The following is a 14313-nucleotide window of genomic DNA, read 5'->3' on the forward strand; positions in this document are numbered from 1 at the left end:
TGGTAGGAGAAAACAAAACTAGGATGATTTGCTTTCAGCCACCAGTAAGATTGAAGCTTAACTTTATCTAACAATTGATTAATCGAAGCTTCTGTTTGGTGAAAAACCCGAGCATTCCTTTCAAGCCAAATCACCCACGATTATTTGTTACCTCAGCAGGTATCATGTGTTGGTGGTTTTACTATTAGATTTAATGGTCTTGCATGATCCAATGGTCTATTTTGTTTCAGAATGATCAAAAAGTTAAAACTAAATAATAATGTGTATTGTGGATCACCTATAATGTTGATCCACTTTATTAATTTTGGGTTAAAATTAATAAAATAGGACCAAATTGACAGACAAAGATGAAATTAAAGGACCAGAATGTAACTTTTATTAATTAGGGGACCAAAATAAAACCTGAAAATTAATTAAGGGATCAAATGTCTAATTAAGTCTTATATTAATCAATTTTAAAAAACTGAACAAAACCACAATTACTTAAATAATTTTACACTAACATGACTTTCATTTTTATTCATGTTTCATCAGCCTTGCTGTTCCAAAATTCTATATAAGTTAATCCAAAAAAGACCATTTTCAAATAAAAATAGCCACTTTAGTTTATTTGAAGTTATTACATTGATTTCTACTTTCTAGGGTATACTAGTGTATATACGTATATCCTCTTTTCTACTTGATGTAGCAGATCAAACCTAATGAGAGGCAGTATCACTCATATCCATCAAGAGGTTCTAACCTCCACTCACTTCCATAATAAGAATTAGGCAAACCCAACCAAAACTTAAAAGCCTCAGCTGCTCTTTTCCTCTCCACTCTTCTGTCTTGTCTAGCCTTTGAAGCATGTTTACTGGTAAACATTCTTGAATGCATTTCCACATATATTCTAGTATACTTGGTCTTGTTTGGAGATATCCCATTTTCTTCCATGCAAGCCACAATTTCCAAGGCCTTTCTAAAGAAAGCAGCCCTCACACATATATCAGCAAGTGTGTCTAAAAGCCCTTCATCAGGTTTCAAAGGTGGAACAGAAGAATCAGTTTTCCCTCCTTCCTTTGCCAACTCACACCTTTCCTTCACTTCATTCCAAAGTATAAGTGCTTCGCCTGGTTTTCTTGCCAATGAAATTGCATTGGCAAAACTTCCATAGGTGCTCACATTAGGGTAAAATCCATTTTCTTTCATCTTTTGAATCACCTTCTTTACCTCTTCAACCAATCCTAACCTACTATATCCTTCCACCAACATATTCCAAGCAATTAAATCCACCCTCACTCGAGCATCAGTCACCATTTCGTCGAAGACCCTTTGAGCCAGCTTTGGTTGACCAGACAATGCAAAAGCTTTCATCAAAGTAGTGTAACTAACTTTTGTGGGAGCTATCCCTTTTGCCCTCATCTCATTAAAGAAGGAAAGAGCACCAGCACTGTCATCAACCAATATACAACCATCAATAAGTATATTATACGACACAACATCAGGCTCAATCCCAATATCCTCAGCCATCTCTTGAAGCAACTCCATTGCCTTGTCCATCTGCAGTTGTTTACAGTAACCCTTGAGCAGAATATTGTAGGTTATCCGATTCGCAGGCACACCAATTCTTGTCATTTCAGCAAGAACTTGATGTGCCCGGTCCATGAAACCAGCCTTCACAAGTGCCGAAACCACGGTAGTATAGGAAACATGGTCAGGGTGACTGGAACTATCCTCCTGATAACGCATTGCCTCAAGCATTCTTACAGTATCCGCAACCCGCCCCGCCTTCATATAACCTTTCATTAGAGTTGTGTAAATCCTAGTGTTTGGTGTATATGCTTTTGGCAACAAAGGTAAATCATTCACATTGTGATTCGCACTCTTATCCATGATCAAATTTGGAAGCAACTTATGAAAAACAGAATCAACATCATCATCAACATAAGAATATTGTGAATTGGACTCTCTAAGTATCCTACAAAGATCTCTCCTTTTTTCCCTCATAGCCTGAACAATTTTCTCAGCAGTTTCCAAATCATTAAAATCAACATAAGCAGCAACAAGTGAATGCAAAGTAGTCATACACAAAGGTATATTCAGCTGAAGAATCCTCTCCAACACAAACACAAGCAAATCTTTTCTACCATTTCCACAACAAAGCTTCATAACAATATTATAACTCAAAGAATCAGGCACAACACCAAACCCCGGCATTTCATCAAACACTTGTAAAAACATCTTACCATCACCCAAATTAGCACAAGCATTAAGCACAGCATTGAACGCCACAGTATCCGGCCGCGACTCCGCCGCCATTTCAAGGTCAGGGAGCTTCCTAAGCCGGCGCGTGACAGCACGAAAGAGACGGATAGCTTCAGCCGGACCAGAAGCATCATCGTCGGAGGCGAGACGGCTTACGACAGCACTCCAAGCTTTGACATGAGGAAGGTAGCCGGAGCGGAGCATGGATTTGACAACGGAGGAAGCGTAGATAGTGTGACCAGCTTTAGCAGAGGCGACGGCAAGGAGGCCGAGGGAATTGGAGTCGAGACGGTGGAGCTGGGATTCATTACGGAGGCGCGTGAGGATGGACTGAGCACGCGTGAGAGAAGAGGGAGTGTTGTTGTAAGAAAGCTGAGAGAGTAAACGGCTGAGGCAAGTGGGGTTAGGGAGGTGAGGGGAGTGAGTGTATGCAATCCAAGCTTCTTCGGTTTTACGTTGTTGTAAGAGTGTTAGAAGCTTTTGGTCGCGTGGTTCTGTTTTTGAGGTTGGTGTTATTGATGTTGTGTTTGTGTAGTTTAAGACAAAGGAGTTAGAGTTAGAGTTAGAGTTGATGTTGTTGGTTTTGGTGAAGTTGAATGATGATGGAGGTTGAAGAAGAGTAATGTTCATTGTTGCTTCTTCTCCATTTGGGAAAGTTCTTGTGAGTGTGTTTGTATTGTATGGATAGGATAAGGAAGTTAGTGATGTGTTGTTCTAATTCTAAATGATGGAAGTGAAACTAGCTACGTTTTTGTGTTCCATCCTCTTGTTTTTCTCTTTCCTTTTTTGTCCATTTTTCTAGTGTGTGAGTGTGACTAATACGTGACAAATGTTAATGAGAAATCATAATTTCACAACCAAAAATTGTTCCACACCATATATTGATATGGTTTTGAGTACAAACTAAATTTTGTTTATAGTAGTATTTCTTATTATCTTGAAATCCGTGAATGTTTAGAATTAATCAAAAGTTAAATTCAAATGCATTGATTTTACAACATAATATTTTTACTTTTGACTTTTTAACTTATGTTTTAAGAGCATCAATTAGCATTTTTCTATCAACAATTAGGGTGTACAAAATTTGGCATGGTTTTGCAACATGTCCCGAATCGAAAAGTAAGGTGTTGGTTTTGCAACCTCAATATAGGCTCATACTTAAGAGGTTTAGTAGGGGGCTTAATAAGCAGGTCTTTGTATTTTTGGAGAGTTTGGGCCTTTTTTTATAGCTCTTGGCCCATCTAAGCCCAAAAATGAAAAAATCGGGTACCTTATAAGATTAGGTTTTGTTAATTGGTTTCATATTCTTCTCATCTTCTCATGCCTTAGGAAACGGCGGCCTCTGTTTCAAATCCTTACTTTCATCATTGCTACATTCATTTGATGATGATTTTGTAGATATTCAATCACCATACATGGGAGAAGATTAGCAAGATATTGTTTTCTACTTAGATGACGATTACCCGAACTCAACAGGCACAACCATGTTAGGTACATGATCTTTATCAATGTTTTATATTCTTCTCATCTTCTCATGTCTTAGGAAACGGCGGCCTCTGTTTCAAATCCTTACTTTCATCATTGCTACATTCATTTGATGATGATTTTGTAGATATTCAATCAACATACATGGGAGAAGATTAGCAAGATATTGTTTTCTCCTTAGATGACGATTACCCGAACTCAACAGGCACAACCATGTTAGGTACAGGATCTTTATCAATGTTTTAACATTATGATGCTCCATCTATTTATATTTATGATTTTTGCCTATTGTCCAAGTCCAACAACTTCGACTAAAGGTCTTCATCTTTATCGTGGATGTGCTTGTTATTATGACATGGTCTTAGGATTTGTATCTTTGAAGAAATATTGTGAATTGTGATATTATTTGTAGCTTTAATTTTATTTATTTTTAGTGTCTCGAGACAATAATTATTTGAGCAGATGATGAAATAAAACCATTAGTTGCTTATTGGTTATTCCATGAAGCTATGCTAATCGAGCTTTTTAAAACTGATGCTCAAACCATACATAGTCCATATAAGAAAAAGGGTGAATGACCCATTGTATTGTTTCTGGTAGCTTGAAACTATGATTATTTGAGTAGATGATGAAATAAAATCATTGATTGCTTATTGGTTATTCCATGAAGCTATCCTAATCGAGCTTTTTAAAACTGATGCTCAAATCATACTTAATATAACAAAAATGGTGGATGACCCATTGTATATAATATTACAATGATGTTAATTGAAAATTATTTCAATTTATTTTATCCTAAACAAAATTGTTGTCTTTAATAGTCAACTAAGAACATCGTTATAAATCTATTATAGAAACCAATTTTATATATTTTGAAAATAAAATATTGGGAGTCCCTTTTGTTTTTAAAGTTTTAGAGAGATTTCATTGAATTTTTAAGTATTGTAGTCTATCCCATTTAACCATTGATTGAGTTTACTTCAACAATATTTTTATTATGATTTTTAATCTCATGAAATATTTGAAGAAAAATTGTGAACTATGGTATTATATGTAGCTTTTTTTACTCGTTTCTGGTTGCTCAAGACTTTGATTATTTGAGTAGATGATGAAATAAAACCATCAATTGATAATTGATTAGTCCATGAAACTATACTAATCGAGCATTTTAAAACTAATGCTCAAACCATAGGTAGTCCATATAAGAAAAGGGTGAATGACCCATAGTATTGTTTCTGGTAGCTTTAAACTATGATTATTTGAGCAGATGATGAAATAAAATTATTGATTGCTTATTGGTTATTCCATGAAGCTATCCTAATTGAGCTTTTTAAAACTGATGCTCAAATCATACTTAATATAACAAATATGGTGGATGACCCATTGTATATAATATTACAATGATGTAAATTGAAAATTATTTCAATGAGAATAAATCTATAAGCAGATTTATTTTATCCTAAACAAAATTGTTGTCTTTAGTAGTCAACTAAGCACATCGTTATAAATCTATTATAGAAACCAATTTTATATATTTTGAAAATAAAATATTGGGAGTCCCTTTTATTTTTTAAAGTGTTAGAGAGATTTCATTGAATTTTTAAGTATTGGAGTCTATCCCATTTAACCATTGATTGAGTTTGCGTCAACAATATTTTTATTATGATTTTAAATCTCATGAAATATTTGAAGAAAAATTGTGAACTATGGTATTATATGTAGCTTCTTTTTACTTGTTTCTGGTTGCTCAAGACTTTGATTATTTGAGCAGATGATGAAATAAAACCATTAATTGCTTATTGATTATTTCATGAAACTATCCTAATCGAGCTTTTTAAAACTCATGCTCAAACCATACTTAGTTAATATTTAAAAAAGGGTGAATGACTCATGGTATTCTTTTTGGTAGCTTGAAACTGTGACAGTATGATTATTTGAGCAGATGATGAAATAAAATCGATAATTGCTTATTGGTTATTCCATGAAGCTATTCTAATCGAGCTTTTTAAAGTTGATGCTCAAATCATACTTAATCTATATATATAGAGGGTCTATCAAGTGAGAGGACATTTTAGAATGAGAGATGAGATGGTTACGATTAAATGTTACTTTTAATGACTCACGTGAGACTCTCTTTTTCGTTTCCCAAGCTGAAATTGAAACGTTGTCTTTCTTCTCCAAGCATTCATCGTGACCCACTCCTCTTTCTTCCTGCACTCAAACTAAATTTCCATCACCGCCTATTCTCAAACAACATTATCCAAATTTATTTAAAAATTAAATTAATCGAAACTAGATGAATTTATTGTTTATTAATTTTCTCACTGTTGGATGCACTTAACTATCATCGTGTTAAACCCAATTTGAATGGATCTCGATTCAATTGCAACTTGGTAATTGAAGAAGTTTAAGACACTAGGGATAAGGAATAACAACCTTAAAAAAAGATCACAAGTAAATTTTCTCGTTTCCATGATTTTTCTCCCTTTTAAAGAAATTTCATGCTTTTAAGTTCCAACAATTGGATCTTCAGGTTGGTAAAAAAAATGGATCTTCAAACGTCATGTTCTGGGAAGTTGATTTAAATACATACAGATTTTTTAAGAAAAAAATGGAAGAAATGGAACACAGAAACAGTACATGGGATTGGGAGGAAGAGAAATCACTAGTGAGAGAGAGAGAACGATGAAGTAGAGAAGAGGAAAGGTGTAGGATGTAGTATGTGACCCTTTTTAAAGAACAATTTAATCTGAGGCGTTGATTTTGATCCAATGATGTGATAAATTTGCAAGTGCACGGTTTATCGAAGTAGTAATAAAGGAGAGTATCGTTCCGACAGGGAGTTGTTTAATTCAATCAACTTTTATGGGTGATTAGAGAAAAGTTCAGTTGCAAAGTTTGGATTTTTAGAGATTTAAAATAACAATTAATAAAAAGCGCCTTGGGATTTATTGGTTCATCTAAATAACAAGCCCTTCACAAACAAACCCTAAACCATAATTTTATATTGGATTTACTTTCTAAAGACAAGTTTCTCATAAGCCTATCACATCTTCTTTCGGTTTCAGTGAGTGCGTTCCTCTAGCAATCAAGCCTATTATCATGGTTGATTGCTAATAGAATCCTTGAAGAACGAAACTTTATATGTCTCAAGGTTTGCTAGACTATTCTCATGTTTTGTAATCCTTGTCTAATTTCACTTGTTCCAATATCGAAACTCCACTTTCGCTTTATGAATTGATATTTGAGATGATGAATTAACAAATATTAGCCCTCCACTTTCGCTTTATGAGTTTGATATTTGTTAATTCATTATGATAACAGTGAAATTAGATTAGAAAGTATATTTATATAAAATTAGGGTTCAAGGCTTGGTTTGATTAGGGTTATGTCATTTAGACTTACCCTACAATCCCAAGACAAGAAGAGTCTACTCACTCATGTTCATCGTAAACATAGAGGAGAAGAAGAAGAAGAACATAAAATAAAATAAAGAAAAGGATAACTTTTATTAAGAGAAAACAATTGTCACTATTGAATTTCAAGAACAAAAGATGGATTGTTATGATAGCTAACTACTCTATTTATAGTATATAACGACTTAAAACCTAAGCAATACATCACTATAATGTTCCACAAGAAACCACGGGCTTTTAGGTCAGAAATAGGTAGCTTGTCTTTCAAGCAGAAGCAGCAAAAGAGTGTCCTGGGAGGTGGCAAGGCCGTGTGGCTGGTGGCACGAGCCGTGCCAAGCTTATGACTTGGGGAAATCATATTTTTGTCTTCATTCTTCGTATTTTCAACCCGAATCAGCCCCAAATCCTCTTTCTTTTGCTCCAAAACTCAATCTTTCAATTATTTGTTCCTGAAATTAAATAACTTGCAATTGAAGTAAAATAGTTCTAAAAAGGAAATAATATTAAATAAAATCAAATCAAATCTAAATAAAACGGACTCAAATATTATATTAAAAACACTAATTATTGACTCATCATCCAACAGTCCAGATTATTTCCTCTCACCCTCTCATTATAAAATGTCCTCTCACTTGATACACACACTCTCTCTCTCTCTCTCTCTCTCTATATATATATATATATATATATATATATATATATATATATATATATATATATGTGGGTTTGCTAGGATACACCAACTAATTTTTATTAAGGTGTTTTTAGCAAAGATATAACTAAAAAATTGTTAAATACACCTTAATGTGAATGTTGCTAAAACACACATTCTAAAAAATAAGTGGGTGTAAGTTATCAACTCCCACGAGCATTGGATAAAATACATCCACTTATTTTTTAGAATGATTGTTTTAGCAAGTCATAACTAAAAAGTGGCTAAACACACTCAAAGATGCATGTTGCTAAAACACTCCTTCTAATATATATTGTGAATCTTCTTAGAATTTTTTTATAATTTAGAAACAAATTATTGGGAATCCCTTATGATTCTTAAACTATCAGAGACACTTCATTTTATTTTTAATTATTTGAAGCATATTCAATTTAATCAATTGATTGAGTTTATTGTAGAAATTTTTTGTGATGATTTTTAATCTCATGAAATATATTGAAGAGATATTGTGAGTTATGGTATTATTTGTAAAAAAATTTACTATTTTTTATAGTTTGAACCATGATCATTTGAGCAGACGATGAAATAAAATTGTTAATTGCTTATTGGTTATTCCATGAAGCTATCCTAATAAAATTAAATGTTAAATAGGCTTTGCATGCACTCGAGGATCACTGATAATGGGAGATAAAAGCAATTAATAAGTGACATATTTGTCCGTTATTACACCTCCAAACTTGAATCATTCCTCAGCCTCGAGTAATGAAAAAAAAAAAAAAAAAAAACTATTATCACAACAACTAAATAGACACATATAAGTAGGTCATGCATTTCACTCAAAGGCTTCATTAAACTAAGGGTGATCTAAGACTTAAACATTGCTCGTCCTCAAACGATATAAATAACATTAATTAATAACATCAATTATATTAATAACATTAATTAATATTAATTAATAGCATCAATTATTTATACGTTACACAATAATTAACTGTCTGGGACACCACAAAATCTATTCCGATACGTAGCATATATTAATATGCGTCTTGTAAACAGATACCCTTAGAGCACTAGTTAAGGATTAAAAAATAGAAGTAATTTACAAATTTTACGCAGAATAAATTACTTTTTAAACTTTCAATGTGTTGAATACATCATTTCTAAGGCAAAATTTTCTCTTTAAACTTTTTAACAAGTGCATCAAGGATACTTGTTAGCATTTTCCTATTCATATATCAATATATCGCTTATGTTAAACATGCGGTAATTGTGCAATTGAATGCACAGTTTTAGATCATGCATCTAAGACAACGTTTTCTTTATATTATCCTTTTCGAATCCTTTCTCAGAATCATATAATTCCAGTTCTAAGCATTTTCCTTTGTTTATATGCTCTGCAAGATTATAAACAAAGGCATGTTTGAAATTTGACAATGCAGGAGATAGGGCAGCTGAAAAGTGTAACATAGGCACTTGAGGACCTTTGACCAGATTCTACCAACAGCTGAATACCGCTAAATACTGGGTACACCAATGGCATGCTTCACCTTGAAATACTGGCATTCCTAAGTAGTTCCACAAGTATGCCACATTTGGTCAAACAAACAAACTTGTACATGACAAATAGACATCCATGACAAACATATTGCTCACAAAAAACACACGACAAACATATAAACTTGCAGCAAAATTAAACATGTGTGCAAATATTAAGTACGCATTGAAACGTAGTGTTGTAAAATGGCGGATTTTTGGACAACCGCCATAGGCAATTTGTGAAGGAATGCCCACCGTTGCGTGTTTATAACGCAAAATTTTGGCCTTCTGCCATTGACAACACTGATGAAATGTAATAAAAAGTGAAAGAGTATTTTAGCTAATCACAAGAAAATAAATTAGCCTGGATTAACATGTGAAACAAACACATCCATCCCAAGCTGGTTGTTGTTTACTGACATGGAATCCAACCTTTAAAGCTGTTAAGAGCCGATGTAATCTACACTAGACAGACTTGTATAAGTTATTATCACTATGCACGTTCCACTTCCGGGATCAATTATTGCACATAATTTATTACACATATGTAAGATAAGCCTACAGAAACATAGTAGATTTCGAGAGACTTGCATCTTTCAATGCGTACTTGCATATGAGAGATAAGTTATCATCACTATTGTGAGGTGGTATTCGTGGCTGACCAAATGCTGCCAGTTTAAAGTACTTGCATCTTGCTTCAAAGCTGAATAGGAAAGGACAATAAGCCATTAACTGATTACACCAGAAAGGCATACTACCAAAGACTCCCTCGTTTGTTGCTCCAGCTTCTCTGTCAACTTACGACTCACAAACTCATTTAGTAGTTGGACAGTAGGAACCGTTATTTTTAGGCTATCCAGATTATCAACTTTACTTTCGGCAAAAGCACACATTCTTTCGCATGACATGAGATGAAAAATAACTCTGTTCATGCGTGCCAAGCTTTTAAGAAAAGGAATATCATAAGTTGGACTTGACTTCTCCAAATCTGAAACAAGTTCACAATAGAACATGTCTGGTAAAAAAAGGTGTCCGCTGATAAAATGTTAAAACTTTATCATGGGAGAAATCTTGAGATTACTTTAGCTAACTAAAAGAAAATCAACTACCCTGGTTTAACATGTGAAACAAACACATTCACCCCAAGCTGGTTGTTATTTACTGTATATGAAATCCAACATTTAAAGCTGCTAACAGTTAATGTAATCTTCACCAGTCAGACTTGTGTAAGTTATAAAATCAGTATGCACGTTCCAGGATCAATTGTTGTACATCATTTATAACACACATGAAAGCTAAATACACAGAAACATAATAGATTTCAAGAGACTCAAATCTTTCTATACACTGCCTCCCTCAATCCTGCAATTACCACAAAATTTACACGGCATCCAATTGTGTTACAGGCAAATGCTATTGCCAAGAGAATCATAATAGAATGTTGAATAACTATGGAAGTTGAAGCTGCCCTACAAATAACTTGCATATATCTCAACATTTCATAATCATTAACTGATACAATCATACAAATTAACATCCCCAATGGCATCAAAAAACATCCACCAACAAGTGGCTAATGATATCAGGGTATTCAGTCTCTTATGAAAGTAATCTCAGAAATCGCACATTACTATAATCTTCAAAAGAAAAAGAAGCAGCTTCAAAGCTTTGTGAATTGAACCATTTTTTATTAATGATAAAGAAAAAAAAAATAGATAGATTGAATCGCAAAGACAAAAACCAGAGTCAATATCAATAATACTAACAAATAACCATACATTGAGAATAAGAACCTCCAATTATAGTTTATAATAGCTCAATCAGCGTAATCAAGCTCACCTTTTTAAAGCTTCACTACAAAGTCACCAAATGCAAACTCACTATTTACCACCAACTCTTGTATAACAAACAATTAACCTCACACACAAACATACAAAACCACCCTTTTTGTTTATATTTTGCTTTTCAAAAAAGGAGAACAATACATAATCTTTGTTAGGATAAACAATTTAATTTAACACTTATAGTATAAGCACTTATCATGTAAATGCTTATATATAAATTATTTTGATAACAGAAGATAAAATAAAATCAAACTATTTTCGTATAAGCTAAAAGCTTTTCTTAGTAAACTATACTCGAGCTTATAAAAATAAACAGAAATCAAATAAGCTACTGCTCCTGTGATGAAGACCATAAAGAATTCGGCGCAATGGAGGGAACAAAACCACTACTAAGAAGCCTCTCAACATGCTTACCAAGAACATCAACTTCAAGATTAACCTTTTGACCAATCTTCTTCATGGGAACAACAATCTTATTCTGAGTATAAGCAACCAACATAAAATTGAAACAACCTTCATCGTCAAAAACATCAACCACAGTCAAACTAGTCCCATCCACAGCAATAAACCCTTTAGGAACAATATACTTCAACAACTCCTTCTTCTCAACCCTAATCTTCACCCACAACGAATCCCCTTCAGGAATCATCGAAACAATCTCCCCCGTGCCATCCACGTGACCTTGAACAAAATGTCCACCCATTCTACTCAACGGAGTTAACGCTCTTTCGAGATTCACCGGTGAACCGGGTTCGAGTTCGAGGAGAGATGTTTTTCTCAGAGTTTCTGGGGCTACACCGACGGTGAAATCAGAAGCGATTTGGTCGAATTCTGTTACGGTGAGGCATGTGCCGTTGACAGCGATACTGTCACCGAGGCTGACGCCGTCGAGGACGGTTTTAGCGTTGAGTTGTAAGTCGAAACCGCCGTTAGGAGATTCGCCGAGTTTTTTGACGGTGCCGATTTCTTCGACGAGACCGGTGAAGAGACATTGGATTGGGATATAGGCGTTGGTGCGGAGGGTGATGGGTTTGCGGGTGGATTGAAGGAAGATGCGAAGAGGGGAGGGTTTGAATCGGAAATGGGGGGTGTGAGAAGTGATTGTTAGGGTTTTTGCTGTTAAGGTGACGGAAAATGAAGCAGAAGAAGCAGCCATTTTAGTTGTGGTTGTGTTGTGTTTGACTTCCTTCGTATGGTTCAATTCAGGCTAGCAACTGTGGATTGTTCATGTTGGGTTATAAATAAGACAAATAATATTTGTCAACCATTTTATACAATTTTATAGCAACTTTATCTTTTATCATTTTATTTTTACTTTTTCCCTCGATTGTTTTAATATTTGTGTCAATACATCATTTTCTTTGTAAATATATAATTGTTCTAAAAGTTTCCTATAAATAATTAACACGACTCAAAATTGATATACACTAGCGAAGCATATCAATTAAACTCTTAGTTGAGATTAATTTCTAATAAAATTACTTTATGTATATATTTAATCAAATCACATCATAGTATATTTCTGATAAAATTATTTATATGTTAATTTCTAAAATTTCTTTTTAAAAATTTACGTGATTTGATTGAACGTATGCGTAAAAAAAATTATTGTCGGTGTGTGCAAATAAAATTAAATTTGATAATAAATAAGAGGAGTTTAATTAATATGTTTTATCAATGTACACTTATTTTGCACATATATTTAATAATATGTTGACGCGTCAATTAATAAATATGACAATTGTTCTCATATTCATTAGTTAACAATCTTTCAAATAAAAATATTCATAAATTGATGTGATAAAGCATCCTTAAATACATGAAAAATTCTATGGTGAAGTCATAAAAATAACTTTTTTTGTGAAGTTAACACTATGACATCAAAAATGTAATGAGTAACACCCACCGTTTGTACAATGGCATCAAAGGTTCGGTCCTCATAGTATCATCAATTCATCATATTAACAAGACTACACTTAATCTAATTTTATCATACCTTGTTATAAACGTAACACCCCCACAAAGTGTAACGCTTAAGACTATCACATAATATCATCACCTCTGTTTGCATGTTAAAGATTTCAACGATAAAATAGTACCTGTAAGTCCAAGATGTTGCAAACATTGCTAGATGAATTACTATTGATCATTAATTAATAATCAACAATTTAAAAATGAATCAAACATTAAAATTAAAATTAACTTTTTCAAAAAAATCAATTTCCTATGTACCGGAGAAGCTCCCTAAATACATACTATATTAATTCAATTCATATAAGAGGCATGGTAACATGTTTTCAATGATTTTAAAATTAAAAAAGAGGAATGCATATGAAACGCGAATCATGCAAGTTTTTTATTTTTTTTACGCATCATGCAAGTTTTCTAAAATGCATGCTTTTCAACATGCATCATGCATAATCAACCGGAAGGTGCAGAGTAAATTATATATATATGGTGATTAATATGGATTTAGTCTTCAAATGTTTGAGTTTTTTTGAAGGTCATGACTCATATTCTAACAAGGACCAAAAGTAAAGAAATACAAAATGATAGAGGTGAAATCATTTTTGCTAAGACTAAAATCAAATTTAACTCATATTATAGAGACCAAAAGTAATATTAGCTCATTACCAGCATCATGTAACTTATTCAAATATCACTCTTATTCAAGAGATAGGGTGAAACATCAGGTGAGTTTGAAAGACAGATACCTCATCTTATATCGCTACTTATGATATATAATTTTTTTGTTCAAACAGATCATAAAAATTAAATTCAATTAGAATACAATGTCTTCGTATAATTAAACACAATTTGGTCTTTACAATCTACAACTGAAATCATTAACAAAATACTAATTATTGATTGGCTTGTAAGTTATGCCCACGCTAACATACATATCACATCAACATTAAATAAATACCTTGCATTTCCTAGAAAATGGCTTGAGAACCTTGGGTTTTACTGCAAATAGATTTTTTTAAGGATGTGTTTGGATTGAAGGTGTATGAAGTATTATATTATCATGTTAATATGTTAATTTTTTATAAAACATTTCATAATGTGTAATTTAAAAATAAAAAATAAACCCTCCACTCCTTTTCCCTCCTAA

At 33.2% G+C, this 14313-nt stretch overlaps 2 protein-coding genes and 4 non-coding genes across 6 annotated transcripts; 4 read left to right on the plus strand and 2 right to left on the minus strand.

Moving 5' to 3' along the window:
- Positions 1 to 540: 540 nt before the first annotated feature.
- Positions 541 to 2975, minus strand: LOC25484046 (pentatricopeptide repeat-containing protein At3g09650, chloroplastic). The gene has a single exon (XM_013612793.3). The coding sequence runs from the start codon at positions 2872 to 2874 to the stop codon at positions 715 to 717; it is 2160 nt and encodes a 719-aa protein (XP_013468247.1). The 5' UTR covers positions 2875 to 2975; the 3' UTR covers positions 541 to 714.
- Positions 2976 to 4185: 1210 nt separating this feature from the next.
- Positions 4186 to 4270, plus strand: LOC112418746 (small nucleolar RNA SNORD36). The gene has a single exon (XR_003008836.1). It is a non-coding gene; the product is annotated as a small nucleolar RNA SNORD36 (small nucleolar RNA).
- Positions 4271 to 4348: 78 nt separating this feature from the next.
- LOC112418747 (small nucleolar RNA SNORD36) lies at positions 4349 to 4433 on the plus strand. The gene has a single exon (XR_003008837.1). It is a non-coding gene; the product is annotated as a small nucleolar RNA SNORD36 (small nucleolar RNA).
- Positions 4434 to 4990: 557 nt separating this feature from the next.
- On the plus strand, positions 4991 to 5075 carry LOC112418745 (small nucleolar RNA SNORD36). Its single transcript, XR_003008835.1, has one exon. It is a non-coding gene; the product is annotated as a small nucleolar RNA SNORD36 (small nucleolar RNA).
- Positions 5076 to 5665: 590 nt separating this feature from the next.
- On the plus strand, positions 5666 to 5750 carry LOC112418748 (small nucleolar RNA SNORD36). Its single transcript, XR_003008838.1, has one exon. It is a non-coding gene; the product is annotated as a small nucleolar RNA SNORD36 (small nucleolar RNA).
- Positions 5751 to 11133: 5383 nt separating this feature from the next.
- On the minus strand, positions 11134 to 12433 carry LOC25484049 (riboflavin synthase). Its single transcript, XM_013612796.3, has one exon. It carries the CDS (start codon positions 12352 to 12354, stop codon positions 11527 to 11529), a length of 828 nt encoding a protein of 275 aa, XP_013468250.1. The 5' UTR covers positions 12355 to 12433; the 3' UTR covers positions 11134 to 11526.
- Between the last annotated feature and the right edge of the window lie 1880 nt (positions 12434 to 14313).

Source organism: Medicago truncatula, chromosome 1, assembly GCF_003473485.1.
Source record: "Medicago truncatula cultivar Jemalong A17 chromosome 1, MtrunA17r5.0-ANR, whole genome shotgun sequence".
Lineage (NCBI taxonomy): Eukaryota > Viridiplantae > Streptophyta > Magnoliopsida > Fabales > Fabaceae > Medicago > Medicago truncatula.